General features: G+C 56.7%; 1 protein-coding gene across 2 annotated transcripts; it reads right to left on the bottom strand.

Annotated features, from left to right (window-relative positions):
- Positions 1-2,880: 2,880 nt before the first annotated feature.
- Positions 2,881-25,461, bottom strand: LOC123934199 (Grid2 interacting protein). Of its 2 annotated transcripts, none has more exons than XM_045994222.1 (21): positions 25,348-25,461; positions 22,500-22,748; positions 22,174-22,259; positions 19,610-19,679; positions 18,873-18,967; positions 18,417-18,600; positions 15,356-15,510; positions 14,503-14,649; positions 14,140-14,237; positions 13,854-13,971; positions 12,739-13,094; positions 11,966-12,376; positions 11,322-11,409; positions 10,422-10,499; positions 9,696-9,892; positions 9,192-9,347; positions 8,965-9,051; positions 7,939-8,068; positions 7,742-7,860; positions 6,901-7,065; positions 2,881-6,661 (listed from the first exon to the last, which is right to left on the bottom strand). In XM_045994222.1, the coding sequence occupies exons 1-21, from the start codon at positions 25,380-25,382 to the stop codon at positions 6,590-6,592; spliced, it is 3,096 nt and encodes a 1,031-aa protein (XP_045850178.1). In that variant the 5' UTR covers positions 25,383-25,461; the 3' UTR covers positions 2,881-6,589. The 2 variants fall into 2 exon arrangements, with proteins under 2 accessions (XP_045850178.1, XP_045850176.1); XM_045994220.1 differs by having other exon boundaries at positions 14,503-14,652.
- Positions 25,462-26,018: the final 557 nt, after the last annotated feature.

Consider the following 26,018-nt stretch of genomic DNA (forward strand, 5'->3'; position numbering starts at 1 on the left):
GCTGTGAAAATGCAGATCTCTGAGTGTGAATGACGTTACGTCTGAGATTTATTTCTGCATATTATGTCTCTGAGTCCATGATGTCTTCAGAGGAATGAGTTATTTTCTATGTGGATGTATATATGTATACATTCATGTATGCCTCAACACACAGACACATGCTTGTATATAATTCTTTTGAATAATATGAAATTATTTGGAGACAGGGACTTTCTGAAGATTCGTTCACCAGTGAGGATCAAATTGACTGCTAGGCACCTGGGTGGTTCAGTCGGTTAAGCGTCTGTCTTTGGTTCAGGTCATGATCCTGGAGTCCTGGGATCAATGCCTGCATCAGCCTCCCTGCTCCGTGGGGAGTCTGCTTCTTTGCGCTCCCCTGGCTCATCTGCTCTCTCTCTCAGATAAGGAAATAAAATCTTTTTAAAAAATTAATTAATGATTTCTTACAATTCTTTGACAATCTGAGGATATTTTCTCATGGATTAGATTAAGTGGCCGAGAACACTTAAAAATGGCAAAAGAGATTGGATGGCATGCACCTTGTTCTTCTCTTTCTCTGCAGACTGGTCTATGCTCCTCTGGCCCACCTGGCAAGTTTACTCCTCTTCTGTTCCAGAGAGAGGCCTTAATGAGCTCGAAATATTCAGGTATTTATTTCAGATCTTCTTGGGAGGGGTTCGGATTGGTTCAGCTTAGGCCAGGAGTCCACTCAAAATCCAACACCATGGCCAAGTGGGCAAAGACATACTGTGGGAAATGGCCGCCAAGGGCCCATTGGGTTTATTGGAAGGAGGGGCATTGGGTGGAGTCTGCAGAGAAAACCGGGAGGACTGCTCAGCACACTCCATGGGTCAAGGGCAGGCTCTCTGGCTCCTGTGAAAATTCCATTCCGAGCATCTTCTGGCTTCCAAAGTCAAGCCGGAAAGAATGGTCACCTTCAGCCCAGTCTAAAGCTTGACCTGATTCATTTCAGGCCCTGAGATTCACCTTTTCGAGGATGACCGATGGTACGATTTCTATTTCCAGGAGAAAACCCGTCCCCGGGAAAGGCGAGCACGTGGAAGTTAGCATTAGTGTACCCCCCCCCCCCAACCAGTGTCCACAGTACTCAGTTCTGAGCGGCTATGCAGTGGTCATGGACAAGCCAATCCCACGGGTTGCCCTGGCCAGTACTGCTCCTTCTTCTCCTCCCTCACCTGGGCTTCAAAAAACTCATCTCAGCCAAGGTCGTCTTGTTACAACCAATTTTGTATTTTTCTTTTTCATTTATTACATCATAAGTCTTCTCGCACGATTTTGCACCTTCTCCATATTTTAATCACTATGTTCCAGTCCAACATCCAACTGTCCTGTATCCTTCCACAAATCATTTTCTTTTGCACATTCTTGTTGCTTCAGATCAACTCCACAAACCAACGGACAGCTGTGTGCCTCGATGACAATTTGCATTCCTGTTTCTGTGGGGTGAATTTCCTAGTGATGGTTATCATCCATTTCTCTAGACTGGGAGATATGACGCCATGGGGGTTTTAACTGCTCAAATCACAATGCTTCTAAGATTGCTCTGGCTCAGACTTGTGGGAGTTCTGGTCTTCCTCCTGGGTTTTCCCTCCTCAAAGAGCTTCTGGGGAATTCTTGAGGGATGGGGCCATGGGCCACACATCTGTTGTGGTGGCCTCCTGAATCTTGGTCTAGGTCCTATGCTCTGAGCTGCCATTTCTGCCCACCCTGCTTACATCCCTGAACCAATTCCCTCCTAACACATTTAAGTTCTGCCAACGCAACTAAGCCCCCCGCCCAGGAGGTTTCTTCCCAGCACCCCAGTGTGGGAGGCAAGACCTCTGTCCCCGTAGCTCTCACGAGGCAGGGCCCAGATCACCTCTGGCTACTAAGGAGTCCCCAGCTCCACGCCAGCAGGCTCTCCCCTTCTGCACCCTATAGTCCTTCCTGCCCGTGGATGTGAGACAAACTGGACATCCATTTCCTTCTGTGGAAACCCCCCCCCACTGTCCCTACATGGTCCGTGAACACACAATCACTGTGTCTATTCAACGCTGGTGACATCGAGAATCCAAACTCTCTTTAGAGAAAATAATTTCCCTTCCCTTTCAAGACACTGTCAAGGTAAAGATGTAGCTGATTTGCACAACTCAACAGACACTTTACCTCTTGGTCTGTGGAACCCGTGGCTGGTTTCGTGGTAGCTCATGGTCCCCCCTTACCCCAGAACACTGTGCGGGTTCCGCCTTCCTACCAATGAAGGGCCCACTGGGTGAATTTCCTCAAACAAAGGACATCTTCAAAACAGGAGAGAGCATGGGGTGCCGGGGAGCAGACCCCCCATCTGCAGGGGGAACCAGCCCGTGGACTTTTGAGTAAGCCGTGGACTTACTCAAAACAGGGTCATCAGCATCTTTTCATCTAGACACTGAAACTGCCAACTAGCCTCAAACACAGTTCCCTTGTTAAAATTGGAAAAAGAATCACGTCCTTTGTTATGGGTTACCTCACTATTCCCTAGGTGCCAACGGGTGCAGACCCTCTATTTCAGGGGTTACGCACTCACAGCTGGGCCCCATCGGGCTCACAGGCATGTTTTCTTTGGCTCATCACAGATACTCTTCCTTACAGTTTTGCACTGACGGCCAACATCTCACCAGGACAACGTAAATAAAAAATCCAGATATCTAGCTTCCTTTGAGAAAGCCTGAAGATCAGGCATCACAAGGCGTGCCTCCCCACAGCAAAGTCCACGGGCTGGTTCCCCCTGCAGATGGGGGATCTGCTCCCCGGCACCCCATGCTCTCTCCTGTCCCTCCATATCAACCACCCTCCGTCCCTGGTCTTGCGTCACTTTCTTGCACCTGCCCATTTCTTGTGTTTGCCTTGCTTGCTAAAGCCTCTGTGGGCTTTTACTTTGCAAACCTTGTCCTAGTGCTTCGAATGCATGCGGCCAAACCATCTGACAGGAGGGAGGCAGCCATTTTCCTGAGCAGCTTGGGAGCCCTGTATCTGGATGTGATTTCGGTTTGATTTAATGGGCAATGACTGAGCGTTTGCTGTGTGTAAAGGCTAGAAGCAGCGGGGCCAGTGGGAAATCAAGCTGTTGAGAGAGTTATCGGTACACCTTGACCCCTGGTAGCCTGAGCCCTGGGTGTGTGAGAATTTGCCAAGGGAGGGCAAACAGTGCCCGGTGTTGCTTCAATAAAGGTCAGTTACGATAAGAATAAGCGTGCCCTGTGGCTTCCTGTCAGGGAGATAGCAGATCGAGGGGGATGATGGGAGAGAAAGCCAGGTGGCTGAACACTAAGAGGTGAGCGGATGGTGGGGAGGCAGAGGCAGGGAGAGCGGGTCACAATGCGGAAAGACTGGATAAGGCCCTGGGACACACACAGATTTGTAAAATTGTGTTGAGCAGCACAAAGGAGACATTTCCACACAGAGGATGGGCTTTCATGTAGACAGGGCTGAGTTTTTGATCCAAAAAGTCACAAACCTTCCCGAGTTTCACTTTTTATTTGTAAAAACGAGAGGACAAAAACCCATCTCAGAGGGTCACCGTGAACATGAAACGAGCTGAAATATGTAAAATGTTGGGTATACTACCTAGTAAACGTGTGTGATCAGGAAAGGTGGCATGTAATTAGGCTATGTTATTTGGGTAGTATTATTGAGAAATTGGTAAATTCCTGGGGCATAAATGCTTGCCTTCACAGCCTGTCACTTGGTGAGGAGTTGCTGGGGGTCAGGGTACACAAATGGCTCACATATAAGGCCTTGTACTGACTCAGGTATAGAACCACCGTGATGCAGGACTCTAGAAAACCAAACTCAGGGAGGCTGAACCATAAGGTGTTTGCACTCACTATGGTGCCTGGCACATAGTAGGCAGTCAGAAAGTATTGGCCAATGCATTTATGAATGAAGAGAGCTCACTGAGAATGTGAAAAGAGTGAACATCCATAACTATCTGTGGACGGGTGCTCTTGGCCAACCCTCTTAGTGATGCGAGCGACAGAAACCCATTCAAACCAGCCTAACCCAAAAAAACTAAAATAAATTTGGAAAGTTTACAAATGGAAGTGAAATGTGTTGGCTCAGAGACTGGTAAGTCCAGATATCTGCTTCAGGCATGGTTGGATCCAGGAACAAAGAGGTATATGGAGGGGGTTTCTCTCCTCTTCTTCCCTGTGTAGGCTTTACACCCAGGCAGGTGTTCTCCACATGGTGGTCCTGGCAGCCCCATCCGGGGTTCCACCCTCTAGACATCCAACAATTCATCTAGAATAGAGGGAGCCTCCCTTTCTAAACAGTGCTATCTTGAGTCTAACTGAACACTGAGCCACACAGCTGGAGTCATGGGACCATCCTTGTCCAATCAGTCCTGCTCAGGGCCTATGAGTAGGGGAGGCATAATTTCCCAAATGAAAACTGGGGTGCTTTCCCCCACAGAAAGGAGACTAATTGGTCTAGGCAGGTGCAGGGCCCTACTGTCCACCGGAAGGGATAGAGTCAGGGGACTAGGCAATGGGTGACTAGGTAAGAGAGAGGGAGAAACATGCTATAGGACGACATGCAGAAATGGCTAACCAGAGCTGAGCTGTCAGGACCGAGGCCACTGAGGAGTTCAGGAGGCTGTGATCTGTACCGGCATGTCTGGCCAAGCAGGCAGGCAGTAGACTGATTGTAAAAATGGCCCGATTCTCCACCCATCCCTGAATCCACGTCCCCTGCCATGTGACTTGGCATCACCTGTCATCAAGAGTGGAGCCTATTAGCCCTTCCGTGGAACCTGGGCTGGCCCTGTCACTTGCCAGGAGACTATGGTGGAATGATGGTATGCCAGCTCTGAGGTCTGAGCTTAGACATCAAGGGGCCTTCTGTGATTTTGCTTCTGTGACTTTGGTTCTCTTGGACCCCTGCCTCCACCATGGGAGCCATCCTGGCTATTTGGCTGGCGGATGAGAGGCCACATGAAGTCATCCCATCTGTCCCAGCCAAGGCCCCTGATGTGGGAGAGAGACCTGAGAAAGAGGGTGGGGAAGGGCAGAGGGAGAGGAAGACAGAATCTTAAGCAGGCTCCATACCCAGCATGGAGCCTGACACAGGATTCGATCTCACGACCCTGAGATCATGACCTGAGCTGAAATCAAGAGTCAGATGCTTAACCAGAATGAGCCACCCAGGAGCCCCAGGTTTATAGGGTGGCTGTGAGTGGGGAACAAGGAAAGAACATACATGGCCTCGAAGAGCAGTTGTGGGATACTGGCAAGAACTGAACAGGTCCCAAATACTGTCCAAAAGCAACATTAGCTGTTTGACTGCAGGGAGAGAAGAAGAATCCAAGAGACAAGTTCAAAGCCCAGTGCAGACTTTTCTGGAAGAAAGTTAAGGAAAGAGGCAATGGGAATCTACTCATGCTGGAAACTGCTGGCGGGAGCATGGGAAGGGTGGAGGAAATTAACACATTGTCCCTGTCCACAGCAGCCCTGCTCCCTGTCTCCTCCGCCCCCTGACCTCACCAGGGCCTCCAGACACACATGTGAAAGAGCCTCTGGGATCCCAGCTATGTCCCACTGTGTCATCCAGCCCAACGCCTGCTCTGTGCAGGGTACCCATTCCAGGGAACATCACCACGACCCAGCCAATCAGTCCCCGAGTCCTGCTGACCTGCACCTGAACATCTTTCTGTTCTCTCTGCCCGTACCTTGACCACACCATCCCACTTTCAGGCTCCCCAAACTGAACTAAAATTTGTCTGCTGGATAAAGCCCCCAATTCTCCAGTCTGGTATGGTGTGTCTTCCTAATCCACGCCTCCTCCGGATCCCTGCCCAGCATCTGTCCTGCCTGTCCTGCTTCTGGGCTGCAGCCAACTGCAGTTTCTTCCAGCTTTCAAGACCCAGACTAGGAGCCCAGGCCCCCAGATCCCCGTACCCAGGCATGTCCTTTCTCCCGCTTTCTTCTGAGCTGCCCCAGGAGGTTGGGGCTGGGTAAGGGACCTCAAGGCCAATTGTGCCCACTGGCATGGCATGTTCAAGGGTGTCTGTCACCTTCTCCAGGCTCCAGAGTGAATGTTCTGCAAGGGCGTCTCTCCAGCCCACTGGGAGCAGGCACCAAAAGGAGATTCCGATGTCCTCGTTTGGGGCAGAGTATGCTCTGGCCAAGCTTGGAGGGGCAAGCAGCAGACGCCGCCCCAGGGTGGGGACCGCCCCACAGTCCGTTTGCTGGTCGCAGCCCTGTCACCCCTCCCTGGGACCAGCCAGAGTCCTGAGGGTGTGCACCTGCTCCAAGGCCCACAGCGAGGCAGGGCAGAGCCAGGCCTCCCAGGGTGAGCACACCTGTGGGCAGCCAAGGTTCACACTCCCTGGGGAGTTGGCACCTCCTCTCTGCCTCAAGCCTCCAGTGCTCCACTGGAGCCAGAGTCAGGGCCAAGGCCCACAGAGGGGCCTTGCACCTTCCCGGTGCCCAGAGCCTGACGGCTGAGGTAGCTGGAACCACGGGGAGGCTGGGCCCTGTCTCCCACCAGGCCACTCTGGGCTGCTGCAGGCCACTGGGACGGGCCTCAGGTAGGACAGGCTCCACGCAGGTCACCAGGCCAGGGGTGAAACCATCCCCGAGCTGCGCGGGCCATCCCCAGCCTCTAGGTCACTGAGTGCTCGCTGGGGAGGAAGGAACACGTGGGGAGGGTCTGGTCAGTGGTCCCAGGAGCCCCTGACCCCATATTGCCTCACCCTCCCCCCCCACTCCCCCAGAGAGCCAGGGAAGAGAACTGTCGACCTCATGTGGGTCACATCACACTTGCTGGAGGTTGCTTCCTGATCTGGGCTTCTTGGAGGCCCCGCATTTGACCTCTGGAAGGACTTCTCAGGGACCCCTTGGGCCTCCCATCATGGCTCACCTCGAACTTGCTCATGAACTCTGCGAAGATGCCGAAGAAGGCCTCAGAGGTGGTGGCTTTGGAGTCCTCACCGAAGAAGGCCAGCGCCCTGCCCAGCTCCTCCATGGCCTCGCGCTGCAGCCCGTCCAGGGCCCGCAACACCGGCTGGGCCGTCTCTAGGAAGGACTGAGTGGACTCTGTTAAGGAAACCGCTGGGTGCCCTCAGGTTCTCTAGCTGCCCGACTCCCACCTGCCCCGTGCCCAGTGCTTGGCTGGGAACCAGGCCGTGTCCAGGGGCTCCAGTGCCTTGGCATGCGGCCCTCTCAGCCGCTCCTGAAGCCTGCCACGTCCAGTGCAGCCACAAGGCCGTCCACTTGCCTTCTCTGTGGGGCAGTCTTCTCCCCACTCTGGGCTCTTCTCAGATGCCATGACCCCCTCTTCCTCCAACACTCACTTACAGTAGCCCCCTGGCACTCTCTCGGCTTTGAGCTCCCCCTTTTTTTTTCCTGTAGCATTTGTCCCCAACTGTGCTCACTGGCAACCCATCCCTCTCCTGACTGCCTCTGGCTGGCCAAGACCTGTATCTTGTGACCCAAACCGGGGCTCTACTGCCCACGAGGACAGATGGGGCAAGACAGCAGGTTTTGGACAGTCAAGAAAGCTCCTCTTGAGTAACAGAGACTTGGTGCAAGTGCTTGGGTTCTAAATCAGCAGGACGGACGTGCTCCCAGGACCCATAGCAGCCTCTGTCCAGAATCTCTGCTGGGACCTAGGGTCTGCAGTGGCCGCTGGAGTGACAACCAGCTCTACCTGGCTTCCCCAAGGTCCATCCTGGTGTGGGGACAGGCTGCTCACTGGATACCGTCATGACCACAGCAAACTTGTCCTCACTGGAGGGGCACATGCTCTGGCAAGCAGCCTGTATCTCACTGATGGTGCCGTGGAGGTCAGCCAGGTCACTGGTCAGGGCCCGTTGGTTCACTGCAGGGAAGGGAATGGAGCCTCATGAGCGCTGACCTCCTAGCCCTTCCGCGCCCAATGCCCAACCACTAGGCCTACCTTTGGCAGCCAGGGGCACAGTGGGCAGGTCTTGAGAAAAGCCCAGGAGTTCTGGAAAGTGCTGGCTCAGTGATTTGGCAAGGATATGCAGGAAGGTGGACTTCCCGTCCACAGTCTTGGTGGAGTTCAGCTGCAAGTGATGCCCAACACACATCCTCCTCAAGGACCCCATCGGATTCCTGATCGCGTGGGTCTGGATACTCTTGTTCCCACATCGCCTGGACTGTGGCACCAATTCCTGGCCCTTGACACTCATCAACTCCAAAGTGTATAGTACTCCTCACTGTGAAGCTCTGCTGGGATGCCCACAGGCCTCCCAAAGGTGTTCGGAGCTTCCCTGGCCCAGATCTTTGAGATGCTGCCCCCAACTCCCGCCCAGGAACCAGGCCCATTGCCAACAGCTAGAGGAGGCCACCAGGTGTCCTGTCCCTGGAAGCATGAGCTTGTTGGCAGATATAGTCCAAGATTTTCTGACCTCCTGGAGGTGGGGCACCACTCACATAACTTCCCTCTTGGGGCTTTCTGGAACCATATGTGGCCCTTCTGTGCCTCAGACATCCTAAAACATTCATATCTACAAATAGAGTTTTTCTTCCTCCTTTTTAAAACAACTAACGGTACCCTGGGGAAAGGTCCCAGAAGCAGCGGGAAGACTGGATATTCGAGCTATCCTTGTTCAGATCCGAGGTTTCTTTTGGGGGGTGGGTAGGACACCTTGGCAGTGGTAGTGGTATTAAGGGGCAGAACCTACCAGGCGGGATTCCCTCCTTCTTCCTGGAGTCTCCCCTCCTTGCCCCCCATACTCCCTTCTTCCAGACCCTGAGGCTTGGCTTGGAAAAGCCTCCCACCCCAACCTTTACTGCAGTTACATCCTGGCCTGCCAGCAGCCAAATTTTCCTCCTGGGGAGGGGCCCTCTAGGGTCCTTACATTCTCTCCTTTCCTCTGCCACAACTTGGGGTAGGCCTGCCCTCCCCAGCTGTGACAGTAGGACAAGCTCATGGATTACTACCAACTGGTCCCCTCACCTCTGTCAGGAAGTTGATCTTGAAGCCGGTGGTCTTGTTGGTTTTGGGCTGTCCGTCGTTGAGATAGTTGCCCATGGCTAACACAAACTGTGGAAGGGAAGATGGGCAGGCTCTGCCCAGGACCTCACCCCACCGCCCTGGAACCACTATCAGGATGGGTCTCCAGACTGGGAGCCACAGGGGGCAGACAGTTAGGTGGGGTGCCATGAGAGGGGGTGCGGCCTGACCTCCAGGATCTTGGCGAGCTTCCGGCTGTTCCTGAGCTCAAGGGAGGCCTGGCGCAAGCACTCCAGGCTGCCCCGGATCTCCTCCGTCTTCTCTTGCAGGGTGGCTTGGAAGTGCAGGCTTCGCAAGCGGGTTTTGTATTCGGGAACCGAGAGCATCTGTCACCAGGCAAGGCCAGGAGTCACCTGCCCCACCAGGACACTCACCGCCCCACCGCAGCCTGGGGTGGGGGTCAGCTGGCTGCCCGGCATTCCCTCAAGAAAAATAAGCACAACCCCAATACAAGAACAAAAAAAGCAGCGCAATCCCATCTACCTTGGGCCCCAGGTGGGAAGGAACTGGCCGTTAAAGGTGTAACACGGGGACTCAGAGGCGCCACCGCGGTGGCGGTAGGGGAGGGGGACTCACGCAGCCCCGGTGACAACAGGGGAGAGAACCCTGACTGGAGGCGGCCGAGGCCGCCGGGCAGCACCCCCTGCCCCCCGGCGGCCGTCGCGGCCCAGCACCTGCAGGACGAACTGGTCGGGCTCGCTGAGGCGGCCAGGCGCCTCGCGGAAGGCCTGGTAGCGCTGCTCCTCGTCGGCGTCGGGCGCGAAGAGCAGCAGCTGCGCCAGGTGCGCGGGCTCCAGGCGCCGGGGCTCCATGCTCATGAGCACCTGCCGCAGCTCCGCGGGGCTCAGCTTCAGGTGAGCCAGCAGGATGGCTGCGGGCGGGGCCGCGAGGGTGAGCCGGGGGCGGGGCCAGACGGACCGGGGGCGGGGCCCAGAAGTTCCCCGGGGTGGCTGGGAGGAGCCTGGGAGGGGCAAGGAACCTGGGCGGGGCAGGAGCCGGCCCAGAGATGGAGAGGGTCCTTCCCCCGGCCGAATGAAGGTGAGGACAAGGTTCTCGAAGGGACAGACCTAGATACGGGAGCGGCTTGTGGGGGTGGAGCCGGAAACGAGGGAGGAGACCGCGAGAGGGAGAGCCAGGGAAGGCTGGAGGCGTGGCCAGGACCCTGGAGCCGCTCACACGTGGGGGCGGGGGCAACGAGGGGGCGGGGCCAGTGAGGGCGGAGCCCAGGCCGACACCAGCACCCAGGTGGGATCTAGGACCAGAGAAAGGGCCTTCACCCAGCCGGCGTCGTCGGGAGGGCCCCCGGGGCCCAATCCACACACGTGGATTCAAAGTTCTGCCGCCCAGAGAGAGGGTCGCCTCCTGTCCCCCACAACCCCTGGGACTCCTCAACCCCTCACAGGTGTTGTAGGCCTTCTTGTGAGACAGGATCTCCACCACTTCTTTCTTCCTGAAGGGCTCAGGCCCAGGCACTGGCTCTAGAAGGGAATATGGTTTAATGAGAGGGGAACAGGCTGGTGGGAGGGCCCAGGAGGGGTGTGGCCACATCCAATAACCCAGAAACCCCCTGACGTGGCCTTTAACGACGAATCAGCTCCAGGTGTCCCCAGTCCCCTCCTTCCTCAGTCTCCCACTCGGGACTCTCTGGCCCGCATAGTCAGCGCACGGTGCGTGCCTCTCCCTCATCTTCTTTCCCCTTGGCCCTTGGGGTTGAGCTGCCCAAGGAAGCTGAACCAACCACCTCTCCACCTTGCAGGCGCTTCCTGGGTGGACAAAGGCCTTTCTCTTCCATCCTGCAACCACCTTCAATGGTGATACAAACAGTATCCCGGCTGCCGGGAGCCCCACCCAACAGCTATAGGGAGATACCCAGAGAAGGGCGGGGGGACTGAGAGACTGGAAGGGACATCTAGTTGGCTAGATATGGATGCCTCCTGACCCCTTATTCTTATTCTTACTCTGATTGTGTGACTTTGAGCAAATTACCTAGCCTCTCTGTACCGCTTCATCAGGAAGTTAGGGTGATCACAGTCCCTACCTCGTAGAATGGTCACAGCATTAATTTGGAAATGGGGGTGTGTGGCATCCTGTGAGCATGCGATAAATGCCAGGGACTATACTTTGCAGTTTCAGATGGGAGAAACGCTCTGAGAGGTTAAATAACTCGGGGACGCAGGAAGGAAATGGCAGGCAGGGAAGACCTCTGGGACTCTAAGCCCTGGGACGTAACGGAAGGCCGCAGGTGGGCTTACGCAGATGGCCTGGTGTGAGGGTTCCCCCAGGGCCCTCAGACCACTCACTAGCAGGTTTCTGGGTGCCAAAATGGAGCTCCAAATCAAGGTATTTCACCATGTCGCTCAGCTTGTCGTAGTCAGAATCTTCCCCGAGCTGCAAGGTGGTAGAGCAGGGGGGAGGTTCAGGGGGAGGAGGAACACGGGCAGCTGGATTGCCATTCCCCCCTGCCCCAACCTCTAAGAGCTGCCCGGAGAGACAGAGGGAGATTCCCTCATCAGGCCCTGGGAGAACCCTGAGGCCCAGGAGACACTACAGGAAAGGCAAAGTCACCCAAGTGATGGAGCAGTGCGCCACCTGCTAGTGAGGTCAGTAACACACACACCCGGAGCACTCTCCATGCGGGAGGCTGCAAGTTGCGTGGGGGCGGGGGGGGGGGGGAGTGGCGGGGGGAGGTGGGGGGGGTTAAGGGACAGCAAAGGGGCTGCAGCCAACCAAGGGGGCTTAAGGAGGTGGCTGAGAGGTCTGGCCCTGTCTTGAGGGGTCCTTTGCCAGCGGTGAGTTCACCGGAGCTGCCCTGGGCTTCTGATGCTGGGGGAATGGCAGTAGAGACATGCCAGGGGCTAGATGCTGGATAGGGTTTTGTCTTCAGTGTTGTGGCCCAGGCCAGCCTCCCCTGGTGGAGGGCACCCCCAAGCCCCAGGTCACCTACCTGACCCCAGATGGTGCCTTCTGAGTTCTCCACCTGCTCCCACCGCAGGCGCTTGACACTCATGTGACTGGTCTCACTTCGGCGGTGGCCCAGGCCCCGGGACAGCAGGGGGGGTGCACAGGGCACCGGTGGGGGCAGGGGTGGCGGGGGCGGTGGAGGGACAAGGTGGCTGAGTTGGGTGAGGGGCTTGGCCAGCGTCTGAGGAGGGCCCCGGGGACCATCAGGGGTGCGGGGCTTCGGGTCATGGAAGGGCAGAGGTGGTGGAGGCGGGGGGCTGAGTGGGGGTGGGGGGATGTGGTCAGAGATGGAGGAGTAGGTCAGGGAGCTGCCCTCCTCACTGCTGCTGATACACTCACTAGCGCTGCTCCGCTCATTGGTCACAAAGCTTCCCTGGTCATCGTGGAAGCTCATCTGCCCAGGGCAGAGCAAGGTGAGAGAGGGTGGGCTAGCCTGGGGATCAGGACAGGCTAGTCTAGGGGGTTAGCCTGAGGCTGTGGGTAGGATGGCCTGGGAGAAGGAATGGGGTAACCTGAGGCAAGGAATATGGGGGAGACTTGAGTGAGGGGTGTTATAGCTGAGTCAAAGGGTGGGATAGCTCAGCCAGTGAGTGGGGTAGCCTGGGACAGATTCTAGGCTGGACTGGGGCAGGGAGAGGAGTAGCCTGGGGGCAATCCCAATGGCAAGAGGTCTCTTGCAGGAGCCCTGTCCCCTTTACAGGCCCCCCATGTCACACCCGAGTCCCCATCCCTCCACGTGGGCCGGCAGGTGCTTACCTCCTCATAATCATTCTCAGGGCTCAGGAAGTCATCCACGACAGTGACCCGGGGGCCCAATTGCTCATTCAGCACATCCAGGAAGCGGTCAGTATCCCGGCTTTGCACAGGGCGGGAGAAGGTGAAGAGCTTCCTACGGCTGGGCGGGCGGGCAGGGTCCGGGCTTGGGGGGCTGTCGGAGCGGATGGGCCCAGGGTCTGGCTGTGGGGAGGGTGCCCTGCTGCTGTCCAGGCTGGCGTAGGGGTGGGACTCAGAGCTGCTGGGGGAGGCCAGGCCCCCTGAACACAGTGGGTAGTAGCAGGGGGAGGGCAGGAGTCGCTCGCTGGGCCACGAGATGCTGGACAGGGTCCTGGGCCCTGGGGTGGGGAATCAAGCGTGAGGACCCCTCTCCAGTCAGTACCTGCATTCCAGGTGCAGGCTGGAGGGGAGGGTCCTGGGGGCAGGTTGGCTCTGTGTCCCCGGGTACCTTCATTTTCCCCTCTGGACACAGCGCAAGAAGACCCTAGATGACCCTGCCCACCCCCAGACCCTTCCCTGAGGGAAATCAAAGGTCAGAGTATGTGAGGGAGAACATTACTTAGCCCCAGGACAGGCCAGACCCCCGCTCATCTTGGAAGGGACCTCAAGGATTCCCCCTGGGACCAACTAAACACAACTGAAAGGACAGAAGGGCCTTCTCCAGGCCCCAGATCAAGGATCACAAGGCACCTCCCACACCCAACAGGCCTGTGGCTGACAGGAACATCACCCAGGGGGTCCTGCCTTCTGAACGGCAGAGAAACCATCTTCCCAGTTGTGACATTCACGGGGCAATGCATGCACTTAACAGTTTATCCAGCAGCCACAAGCTCATTTGTGGCTCCTTTGGGGAGGATCTCCGCTTTTCTAAATCTACAGTGGGAGTAAGGATCAGAGAAGGTGTGGGAAAGCCTGTGATGACCTCGACCTCAAGAGAGCTTTGCCATGGAGGGCTGCTGAGGTGCCCCACACCTCAGTCATGTGTTCATGGACCAAAGGGGAGGCTCCAAGGATGCACTCCAGATGGGGGCAACACTCAGACAGACAGCCCAGAGGCCAGTGCTGCTCCCAGGAGCCAGAGCTGGCTAAGCCCCTACCTGCTGGGCCTGCCGGGCTGGCCACTGGTGGGGAGGCACGGGATCTGGACGTGGTCCCCACCTTCCCTTTGAAGCTGCTGTTCAGCCGGGACTCAAGCTCTGCATAGACGGCTGACATCTTCAGGGAGAGGAGGCCAGGGTGAGTCCAGCCCACTGTCGCCTCCCCCATGAGGCCCTCCCATTGCTTCGAGGCCAGGCCTGGGTGATCTGGGAGGCAGGGATCTGGAGCCACATGTGGCCTCGGGAGCCACATGAACCCCCAGGAGGATAGGGAGTGGGGTCTCACCATCTTAGGGTTGGGAGTCTCAGGGAGGGACGTGCCGTCGCCCGCCTGGCGCTCGCCTGGAATTAGAGGAAGAGGCATCTCGGGGCAGTCGCCGGGACCTGCCAGGGGAATCAGGGAGGGTGGAGTCCACCATGGAGAGGTCTAGTGATACCTCTGAGCTCTAAGGTTTGGGTTCCAGCCCAGGCCCTGTAGGCAGCCACCAAGAAAGGACCAGCCAGCCCTGGAGCCCCAGGAGGGCCACCCTCAGCCCTCCTCAACCTGTTCTCGGGGATCTCTCATCTCACCCACCCCATTCTGCAGATGGAAAACTGAGCACTGTTGGCTCCCTCATACCCAGCCCCGCCTTTCGGTCCAGAGCCTCACCGCAACTGAGGCTGGCCTCCAGGCCTTGGGACCGGAGGCTGCGGCGGCACATGGACGAAGCCCTCAGTGAGCTGCGCCGCTGCAGCTCAGGCACCGGCTCGGGCTCCGGCTCTAGCTCTGGCTCCAGGTCCAGCTCGGGCTCTGGCTCTGCTGGGTGACACGAACAGGAGACAGCCCCTTTGTCCTCTCAGCCAGACACAGTGCCTCCAAACACAGGAGGTGGAGGCAGTCACTGTCTGTACCAATCGGTGACCCCAGGCCCTGCTTGGCACGTGGGCTGAGATGGAAGATTCCAGGTCTAGGCAGATGTATGGAATAGCTTTGCCCAGTCCATACTCTGAGCCTCTTGCTAAAATCCTCGAGCCTCCCCCAGCAAACCGTGGGTGTCCAGGACCAGGGACAGCGGGCAGCCGAGGGCCAGCACGCAGATCTGTAGGCTGTGACGTCACTGTGTGACACAGAGCACCTAGAACAAGCGCTGGGTTTGGCACGCTTCCAATTCCTGTGGCCTCAGTGGTGAAATGCATGGTTTTATGGGCACACGGGGCCCGTGGTAAGAGGTGCGCGGCAGCGGGAAGTGGAAGCCTCACGTGGCCCCGCAGACCTTAGTGTGCATCTGCGTGCACCAAAGCCCACCAGCCAGGTGCGACCTCGCTCTCCGGTTCAATAAATGGCAACCATGTGAATTTCTCGATCTGCGACATGTTTTGTGGCGTGCAGTGCACAGCCACTGAGGTCACTCCCATTTCGTGGGTGCGGAGCCTGGGATTCCGGGCAGAGAGGTGCGGTGTCTGAAGTCTGAAGTAATGTGGCCCTTCAGCGGGTGGGCTAGGCATGGGGGGAGGCTGCTTACCTGTCATGGCTGTGTAGCCCAGGAAGCACGCGATTTTCTCTTGGCAGAGTTCCTGCTCCTCGTAAGTCAGCAGCTGGTAGATGAACTGCCAGAGAACTTGCTTGGCTGGCGTGTCCAGCACCGGGTAGACGTCCACGATGAGGGTGTCAATGTTCCTGGGGGAGGATGCAGGAGCAACGGGTTCATGACTCAGGCGCTCCCCATAGGGGCAGGGGGAGATGGACAAGGGGGCACTTCGAGGCACCAGAACCCACCCGTGCAGAGACAGAGAAGTGGGGAAGGTAGGAAGGCAGGCCCTGGAGACGGGCTCCCCCCGCACCAGATTCGAATCCTGGCTCTGCCACTTATGGACCAAGTGACCTTTCTCAAGTTACTTAATTCCCCCATGCCTCAGTTTCCTCTTCTGTAAAATGTGGGTAAAAATAGCATCTACCTCACAGAGATGCTGTACGATGAAAACACACGGAGTGTATTGGGTAAACCGACTCACTCTGGCAGGGATTGGCAAATGATGGCCCGCAGCCCAAAATCTGGCTCACCTTCTGTTTTTGTTCAAAAATGAAAAAAAGAAAGTTTTATTGGAACAGCTACGACTGTGTGTTTACATATTGTCTATGACTGTTTTCAATCTACAACAGCAGGGTCGAATCGTTTCTATGGAGACTTATATGGGCCACAAAGCCATTTATCATGTGGTCCTTCATAGAAATAGTTTGCTGATCCTTGCATTATATGGGAAAATAAAACTGAGTCCTCGCATAACACCACACATAAGGATGAACTCTAGGTGGATAAAAAAACAAAGTATGAAAAATACAACTGTAAAATTAAGAGAAGACGGTGTAAGGAGAATGTCTTTTGGCCTAGGGATAGGGAAAAGGTTCTTAAAATTTTAAGAGCCAAAGCCACAAAGCCTGAAATGTATTGAATTTGATTTTACAAAAGCAAGAATATCTGTTCAAAAAACCCCAACTTGGATACATGGATATTAGATGGAACAGAAGTACTAAGAAGTAACAAATGGGAGAAGATGTTTATAGTATTTGAAATCAACAAGGAATCAGTCTCTAAAACATACAAGGAACTCCGGCAAATCAACAACAATAAAAAGGCCAGTAAAATAAAAATGGGCAAAGGGTCTAAACAGGTAATCAACAGATAAACAAAAAAGGCTGAAAGGGATATTCAAAGATGTTTAAAACAATCATTTCAAAACCGCAAATAAAATAAATGTCACTTTATGCCTAAAAGACTAGCATGAGTAGAAACCTGAATGGTGCCAAATGTTGGTGAGGATGTGGGGATGGGGGGCCCAGGAGCACTGCAGGTGAGACAGCAGTGCTCTGGGAAGCAGTCTGGGACGACCTGGTCACATTAGGTAAACAAATACCTTACTAGCCAGCAATGCTGCTCTTAGATATAAATTCCAAATGAATCGTACATAGCATCATGTGGAAATGCGTGCAATGATGTTCACCACTGCTATCAAGATGGAAGAGAGTGGTGACAAACTGGTGTCTGTCACTGGCAGGTAAGTAGATCAGACCCGGACCCATGAGCCACAGGAGTTTGGCTGCAGTTATAATCAACGTATTACATGTACACAGAGCAACACAGCCAGATCTGAACACATAGGGCTTGGTGAAGAAAAAAAAAAAAGCCACACTCACGAATGCACACAGGATAGCCACAAAGGCAATGTAGACCAAAAATACAGCCCATGGGGGTGCCTGGCTGGCTCAGTGGGTTAAGCCTCTGCCTTCGGCTCGGGTCATGATCTCAGGGTCCTGGGATCGGAGCCCTGCATTGGGCTCTCTGCTGAGCAGGGAGCCTGCTTCTCCTGTCTCTCTCTGCCTGCCTCTCTGCCTACTTGTGATCTCTCTCTGTCAAATAAATAAATAAAATCTTTAAAAAAAAAAATATAGCCCATGGCGGGGCGCCTGGCTGGCTCTGATGGAAGAGCATCCGACTCGCAATCTTGGGGTTGTGAGTTTGAGTCCCACGTTGGGTACAGAGATAACTTAAATAAATAAAACTTAAAAAAATACATCCTACAAAACAGCAATGCCCACACTTGAAGAACACGTCAGATAAAAGGATGCCCGTTAAACTCAACGGACTGGGTGGCCGTGGGAAGGGAGGGACGCAGAAGAGGGAGTGGAGTTAAAAGGTGGAAACAAGGCAAGTGTCCATCACGGATAAATGGACAGGCAACATGTGGTCTAGCCACACAATGGAATGTTATTTGGCCATGAAAAAGGGAATAAGTAGATGCCAGAACTTGGATGAACATCGAAAACATGATGTTGGGGGAAAGAAGCCAGACATAAAAGCCCACATACTGTAGGATCCTATTTATATGAAAGCCCAGAATAGGGAAAGCCACATAGACACTAAAGTAGATCTGTGGTTTTTCGGGGGGTGGGATGGCATGCCGAGGGGCGAGGGGTGGAAGACAGGGGGGGACATTGAAGAGGTGCAGGGGGTTTCTTTTTGAGCGAAAATGTTCTAAAACCAAATGTGGTGATGGGTACACGGATTTGTCCATTAAAATCCAGTGCATTGTACAGCTGAGTGAGTGAATTGTAGGGTGTGTGACTTATACCTCAATAGAGCTGTTTAGACAAAAAAAGAAAAGGGCGCGGACGGGTGAGGGGTTTGCACGGACCATGACCATGACCCTATGGACGGAAGAGTGCAACAGACACAGGCTGCTGGCACTCAGGGACAAAAGGAAGACACCAAACCAATCCCAACAGGCCTGGCTGGCTGGTGGCAAAGGCCCACAGGCGAGTCCTGTGACCTTTCCACAAACATTTCGAAGGTCACTGCTTCACTTGACTGAGGCTGGGTCACGTGGCTGGGAGGTTTCAGAGTCGGGGTTTGTGAAGGGCCCCTTGAGTGCCTGCCACCCAGGGGCCCCGGTACCAGCGGCTGCTTTCTTTGGGTCTCTCCCAGGAGAAGGGGGCTCGGGAGGCACAGGCAGGGAGACCCGGATGGTGAGTCTGGGCAGGATTTGGGGTCCACCCAGTTCCCCCACCACCACCCTGGCCCAGCCCACCTGTGCTGGAAGAAGCTCTCAAGGGCCCGGCAGATCCCATAGCGCTCGGGAGGCGTGAGGAGGTGCTCCAGCTGCTGGCTGAAAGTCCTCCCCTGCACCCGGATGCTGGAGGGCAGGATCTCTGCTACCCACTGCAAGGAGGTGAGCGCCGAGGATGGGTTGGGGGAATCCAAGGAATCGGAGTCTGTCGGGGCCACAGGCAGGAGAGGTGCGGGTGACCCAGTGTCCCTAGACAAGAGGCAGTTTCTCTCCCGGTGGGATCTGGGGACAGGGATGGAGGGACAGCCCCAGGCAGGACCCTGAGGCTTCCCCATTGGAATCTACAGCACCACCTGGGGAGGGAAGCTGCAGGTTTGGGGGAAAAGCAGAGTTCTCTGCAGACTTGTAAGTCCCACACGTAGAGGCCCTGGCAGGGGCTCTGTGGGCCACGAAGCCAAGTGGCCATGGGTGTCTCACCGCTGGCAAATGGGACGAGCCCCTCCTCCACCACCAGTGTGGGCATCGCGCCGCTGCCTTGAAGCATGGACACCACCTTGTCATGGGAGCAGTTCCTGCCAAGAAGAGATGGGCCCGGGAGGGCTTGACCAGAATGAGCAAGGGCCACGGCCGCCCACCAGATCTCCCTGTCCTGCCCGTAGAGGCCACTCAGCAGTGTGCAGCTGGGCCAGGACCAGAAGCCATTCTCCTGCTCATTTATCTCCTCTGCAGGAGGCCCTCCAGGCCCAGGACAACCCGGACACTCTGGATGCACAAGGGTTGTGATCATGTCACCCTAGGCAGGGCTCCCCTTGGGGCAAGACACTCATGGTCCACTTAATTCTGTGTCCCCTGGGCACCGGACTGGCGCAGCCAGCAGAGCCTGTGACTCTGGATCTTGGGGTTGTAAGTCCAAGCCCCACATTGGGTGTAGAGATTAGTTAAAAATAAAATCTCTAAAAACAGAAATGAAACAGCAACAAGGACCAACCCCTCTGTGTCCCTTGCATGGAGCTGGGGTATTTTCCAGTTGGAAAGATAAACTGACATCTGTCTAGTCTGAGGGGACAGAGTCAAGAGTTCCCAAAGGAAGAAGGGCAGACCCTGGGGATAAACTGGTCACAGGCGATCAGGACCATGGCCTCAGTGTCCCAAGAGCCAGGGGTTCTCAGAGGATGGTTTGTCACCAAGCTTTGACATCCCCAACAGCCTCTGACCTCATGTCCAGTCCATTGAGGAAGAGGATCCGGTCTCCTGACTTGAGGGATGCATTGTCAGCTGGGCTCCCTGGGAGCAAGAAGAGAGAGTGTGCTGATCAGCTGGGCGGGGCTGTGCCCTGTGAACACATTTTACAGGCGCCAAATGGGACGAATGGCAAAGGAGAGCCAAATGCAGCCCAGCAGACCCCACATTAAAACCAGCACCCCTCTGCTCTCAGCTGCTCGGAGTGGGGAATGAGCCCTTGGGTGGGGGTAGGAGAGTTTGGGGCTCAGCGTGGACCGCAGGTCAGCCTTGAGCTATTGGAGAAGGGGGAAAAATAAAGAAGGTCCTGGGAGTCAGATTTCTGCAGCATCCATACACCCGCTGAAAAGCCCGCTCTGTACTGTTCTCTGCCCCGCACGTAACGGTGCCCATCATAGATTCTCTGTGCCTTTGTCATGGGCAGAAAATGCACCTGCCTGCAGGAAGGGAGCTTCCTCCCCCGGGCTGGGAAACATGGTGTATTAATCGTGCTTGTTTGTTTCTGTATTTCCTGAGGCTTTGGCATCTCGGGTTGTTGCTGACCTTGGAAACACTGCCCTTCCGTGGCTGGCCAGTCCCTACCTGGTCAAATACTGGCTCACAAGAGAGCCTCTTGTATGCAAACTGACCAGTCCAGAACCCACACCCAGCGCCCTTCCCTAATGGGCTCTCACACCCCAGGCCACGACTGCGCCCTGCCCTAATCTCCCAGGGCCAGGCACCTGCCGACTTCCTGGGGAGAGCTATGCCTCAGAGCCTGCTCTGGCTAGGCCTGTACCTGCTTTCGCCTGCCTGACCCCATCCTTCCCTTCCCCTCTGTGGTCCTGCATGGTGTGGCCGTGCTTGGTGTGGCCATGTCCCCTCCTCTTGGGAGCTGTGAGGAACAAACTGTTTTTCCATTGGCCATCACTTCCTCATCTGTTGACCTCACCATACTTGAATAATAGTAAGACCTGTGTTTTTATACATTTTTTTTCTCTTTTTGCCTCTTTTATCAGCTGTTCCTCTAAATTTGATTGGAAAGCAAGTGGGGGAAGTGACAAATGCCTAAAGAAAAGGCACTCTCAGATTGTGAGGGGCTCTCTCATGAGGCTCTGGGGACTGTCGGGGTGGGGGTGGGGGGGGGAGGGATGCTCAGAAAGACCCGCTGGGGAAGTGAGTCCTTCCCCAGGACTGAAGAGGCAGGGAGGCGAGAGGCGATGGTGGTGATGGATCCAACCAGACTTGTCTGGAAGCTTGGGCCAGCCTGGGGTGGGAGGACCAGAGGGGTTGTAGCTGGGGATTCAAGATCACTGGGCCAGGAGTCAGGAGACCCCAGGTTCTGGTCCTTGCTTTGCCAGAGTCTCTAAAGGCCTCAGTTTCCCCATCTGTAAAAGCTCTCACTGAAGCGTCCTATGGCTTCCTATGACAAGGAAGGCATGGGGTTACCAGCCTGGAGGTTGGGTTGGAAAGAACAGCACCCCCGGGTCTTACACATGGCCCCAGGCAAAGTATGCTTGGCTGCACCCCACATGGGGGTGGGGGGAGGTGGGCGGCGCTGGTGGCGGCACAGTTGGAAGAGACAAAGGGGAGAGATGACTATTGCTGGAGGACCAGCCATGTGCCTCTTCCCTGCAACACTGTGTCAACGATTTCGTAACACCAAATCCGAGGAGAACTGTGGCATGTCGGTCATCAGGATTTGGTGTCAAAATGATCTGGTGGCTGGACAATGATGCAAACGCACTAACGCACTTTCCTGGGGACCAGAAGTTGTCCAACCCACAAATCCCTGCACTGTAGGTGTGAGATGAGGAAGGGTAGAAAGGACTCAGCGTCAGATGGACACAGATGGGGATGTGTCACTAGGAGCATCATTCCCAGGTGCTAGGAGGGTATGGATACACGACAGAGAGAGCAGGTGACCCAGCCCTGTGCGGTGATAACTGGGAGGGAGAGTTCAGTTTAGCACCAGGAGACATTTCTGCCCCACAGAGACCTTCCACAATGGAATGCGCTGCCTCGGGAAGAAAGGAGTTTCTTCCCACTCTCCCCCCACCTGCCCTGGAGAGGCAGGAAGGAAGAATTCCTGCATCAAGAAGGCTCTGCTTTCTTCACGTTGTCACCATTCCAGGAGGAAAAAGAGGCAGGTTGGGTGGGAGCAGGAGCAAGGTCCAGACTGGGGGTTGGGGATAGTAGGCAGAGACCCCAAGGGCCTAATGGGTCTCTGAGTCTGGCCTGCCCAGAAAGTACCAAGTTCACAGTGGGCACTCCAAACTGGGCAGGCGTCAGATGTGTGCTGGCTACCCCAGTGTCTGGGGCAGTGGCCCCCAGCCCTCCCCGCTGGACGTAGAAAAAGTCTGGATAGAGAACTGGGCTTTCTTGGCTCAAAGGTAACCTTGAACTTGGACAGAGTTTGCCCCAACTCGGATGGTCCCTCTGGGATACTTAAAGGACATGAGCTACATGAGGTTAGAACTTGGAGACAGTAATGGGGGCTACTTAGTATGGACCTAAGAGGGTCCTTCATCCCATCCTGGACAACTCGCCCACCCCTCACCAGGCAGGACAGACTCGATCCAGACAGGCCCGTGACCGCGCAGCGTGAAGCCGAAGCTCTTGTTGCCCTTGTAGACTCGTACTGTCCTGGGGAGAAAGAAGGGGCGGGGTGGGGGGCTGGCAGGGTGCCCTGCCCTGGGGAGAGGGAGTCTGGGGGTGGGGCGTAGGGGATAAAGAAGTCCGTGCCCTGCTCCCCTTAATCTCTCCTGCCCCCCCATCCCCACACCCAAGTGTCCCACGCCCCAACCTCGCGCCCTCTGCCCAGATCTGCATCCCAGCCCACCGACTAGGAGGCATCCGCGGCCCGCGCCCGCGCGCCCCGGGTACCTGCGCGTGCCCCCTGGGCCCGCACGGCCGCCCAGCAGAGAGGCAGCCTTGCGCGGTGGCGGCTCGTCGGGGCGGCGCGGGGCCGCGCTGGCGCGAGTGGACACCAGGAGGCGCTCCGGCCGCTCCTCGCTGCGGCTCCGGCGCAGCCCCTGCGCGCCTTGCGCCCGCCGAGCGCGGCACAACTTGCCCAGCAGACCCTGTGACACCACTTCGTCGAAGCGCGCCCGGTGCTTCTTGGGGATGAAGATCCTGCCGGCGAGGACCGTAGAGTCGGGGCGCGCCCCCAGACCGCGCCCCGATCGTGCCAAACCGCTCCCAGGAGAAGGCTCCTTCTCCTGGGCGCCGCCCTAGGCTCTCCCGCCCCTACACGGGGGTTACAGGGGAATCAGGAGCCGGCACCCCAGTCTCCCTCTCGGTACTGGGACTTGCGCCCCAACAGGCCTGGGCCACACCAGGACCTCGCGCCCAGCTCTCCACCTCGGCAAAGTCACAATGGGACCGTCTCCATTACTGTGGGCTTGGGGACCTCGGTGTCCCCTAAAGCCCTTTCATGGAACTGTTCCTCCTCCTGCTTCCGTCTTCCCATTTCTGGCCTCTCCCCTAGGCCCTCATTTCATGCCCTTGCACCTGCCAGGCCATCCGCCACCACCTGTCTTCTTACCTATTCCATGCAGCTCTGCCGGAGGAAACCGAAGCCACACTCTGGCCGGGGTCAGACTTCCTTCCCCCAGACCCTCGACACACTCCAGGCCTTCCTGCTTGCCTCTCTGGCCAGCCCTTTCTAGAACTGCCACCTCAGAATTTGCCAGGACGGCCACAACCAGTTCTACCTCTTACACTCTTGCCGGGCACACTCTCTCTGCTTCCTAGCTACACAGGGATGGACCTTCAACACCCAACACTGGCCTTCCTTCTGTTCAATCCCGCATGCTTCAGTAAGGCCCTGCTGTCCGTGCCGGCCAGGCACTTGGGTTCAAAGCTGAAGGCACTGTGGTTCCTACTCTCAGGAACCTGAAAGTGGTGAGAGGCAGTGGGGAGGCTTGGGTGGACGCTGTATGGGGTCTACACCCTGGCATGAGTCCCTGGAACCCTGAGTGTCTCCTGCGAGGAGGGAAGCTCTCTGAGGGCTAGGGCTGTAGCTTGGCTGGGAGCCACAGTGACGGCTCAGAGTTTGGCACAGGGAAGGGACTCAGTGACTCAGTAAGCAGGGGGCCCACCAGCAGCACAGCCACAGCTCCCAGTAATGGCAGCAGTTAACAACCGGGTGTTGGGACCCCCTGTCTAAGGCAAAGGATCCGGGGGCTCAGAGAAGACCTGTAACTTTCCAGGCTGACACAGCTGGCCCTTGGCACAGCTTGAACAGAAGGCCAGTCTCTGAGCCTCGGCATCGTGGCAGGACTCTGCCAAGGGCCTCTGAAGCTCTGGTGGCTAGTGAGGCCTCCCTGGCCACATCCCAACTTTCCCTTCCCTGTCCTTTGTAAGAGGAGGCACTGCCAAGGCCATGGTGGGGAAGAGGGAGGAAGACAGGAACAGTGGCTCTGCAGCCAGCTGAAATACAACCCCTCTGTGGTCACCCAGTGGCCCCCAGTCGGTTTCCCTGACCTCTACAGTACGATTAATAAGACCAGGCAGGCAGAATAAGCTGCCTGGTGGGAAGGAAGGGAAGTGGGTCCTCCAGGAGGAGGGGGCATCAGGGTTGACCCCGCTGAGCCCTGCTCCAGGTATGAATGTTCCAGGCAACCAGGAGACCAAAATAAGAGACCTTCTCAACTTTTCCAGGACATTCTGGCCCGATGCTCATCCTTGCCCACCCACAGAGATTGCCGAAAATCTAGAGCCTCAGACTCATTGCCCAGATGGTCACTCAAGGTCTCCAGAGCCTGACACCTCCTTCTGCCTGACCTGCACATTCCCCACACTGTCCCAGACCCACCACCCATGCCTCTCGCCCAGGCAAAGGAGGGATGACAAGCCAGAAATTGGCCACCTCACAATCTGGGCTCCAGCCCCAGGCTCCAGAAGGCCCCATGTCCAGCCTGGGCAGGGGCCTGGTGACCATCCCAGCTCCACCCTCCAGCAGCAATTAGAAAAGGTCTGCCCCTCCCCACTCCTTCTGCCCGGGATGGTAACCATGGTGAGTCACCAGCTGCCCAGGTGGGAGAAGATTGGTGGCCTTTTCTCTGCTTGGTGTCCTTGGGACTGCGCCAGATGCCCTTCCTGGCTTGCACTGGCCCTCCATGCAGCTCAGTCTGGCCAGGCACCCCAGGCCTGGGTCTGCCCTCAATCCACTGACCCAGCAGAGCCAGGCACCATGGGGCCTCACGGACCCCTGTGGCAGATCACTAGTCCTCTGACCCTGAAAGCATGGCTGCCCCAGGACTCCCAGGTCCCTGCTATGCCAACAGGCTTCTCTGAGACCACACGACTCTTCCCTGGCCACCCAGCCACGGTTCAGTCAGTCAGTTCAGTTCCCTCTGCCTGGGGGGGGGGGGGGGGGGGTCAGGAGTAAATCCGCGTCCAGATTCTCCTAGGGGTGGCCCTAGGGTCCTCTCTCTCTACCACATTCCCTGCCTAGGCTCTCTGGCCAAGTCCCTGGACCTGCCCAGTTGTAGGAAGGAAAGAAGAGGGCTTTTCAGTCCCAGCCCTTGGTCCCCCCTCCGTCTCCCATCCCGACCCCCAGGGGCGCGTGCAGGTTCCAGGCATCCAACGGGGGGAACTCGCCCCCTTGTGCTGGTGGGTGTCCATCTCAGTGCCCCAGCCCCACCCCTTCTCAGGCCGCCCGAGACGGGTCCGCCGCGCCTATAGGGTGCACAGTTCCCGGGGGCACGAGGCGCGGTGGGGAAACTACCGAAAGTGCCGAGAGAAGCCCTGGTCCTTCCCCATCTGGAGCCGGCGACGGCGGCGTGGCAGGTGCCCACAGGTAGGGGTGGCCGAGCCCGCGAGCAGAGCGAGGGCGCCGCGACTCCACGAGCCTCTGCTGGGCAAGCGCACTCGGCCCCTCCCTAGCCGGCCCGGCCCGCGGCCCCGCGTCCGCCCCCTCCGGGTGGCCCCGCCCCGCCCCGCCCCCAAGGGGGATCCTGCTGCTTGCTTCGGGGCGAAGGGGGGCGGGGACGAGGGTTGGGGGGCGGTTCAAGGCTGTCAGCGCTGCTTCCTCTTGGCTCCCTCCATCCGAGCCTCCCCAGGTGTCTCGCCTGCAACCTCTGGAGGCCGGGGCTCCCAGGTTCCCTGCACCGTGGCGAGTCCCCGGCCCCTGGCTGCTGCGAGGCTGAACCCCAAGAGCTCGGAAGAAGCCCCGAATTTCTTGTGTAGAGCGTGGGAAGGCTTTCCGGAGGGCGTGACCTTTGTGCTAGGTTTCAGGGAGTGGGTCAGGGAGGGGAAGCCCCCCTCCCCTACCCAGGGGAAAGCGCTAATCAAGAAGCCGGTAGAGAGGGAGGCCTTGAATGACATTGCCAGATGCTGAGACTAAACTTTGAGTGTGTGTTGGGGGGGGGGCGGTTCTGAGGATTTAAGGAATGGAGG

The sequence above is a fragment of the Meles meles genome, chromosome 21 (genome assembly GCF_922984935.1).
Source record: "Meles meles chromosome 21, mMelMel3.1 paternal haplotype, whole genome shotgun sequence".
Lineage (NCBI taxonomy): Eukaryota > Metazoa > Chordata > Mammalia > Carnivora > Mustelidae > Meles > Meles meles.

What these genes read in the sequence shown, in the direction of transcription:
- LOC123934199 (XM_045994220.1), bottom strand. Translation starts at nt 25,382, where the DNA reads ATGGGGAAGGACCAGGGCTTCTCTCGGCACTTTCG. An exon ending in GGCCCAGGGGGCACGCGCAG is followed by an intron (nt 22,260 to 22,499) that starts GTACCCGGGGCG and finishes CTTTCTCCCCAG; the next exon opens with GACAGTACGAGTCTACAAGG. An exon ending in CTCAATGGACTGGACATGAG is followed by an intron (nt 18,968 to 19,609) that starts GTCAGAGGCTGT and finishes TCTTCTTGGCAG; the next exon opens with GAACTGCTCCCATGACAAGG.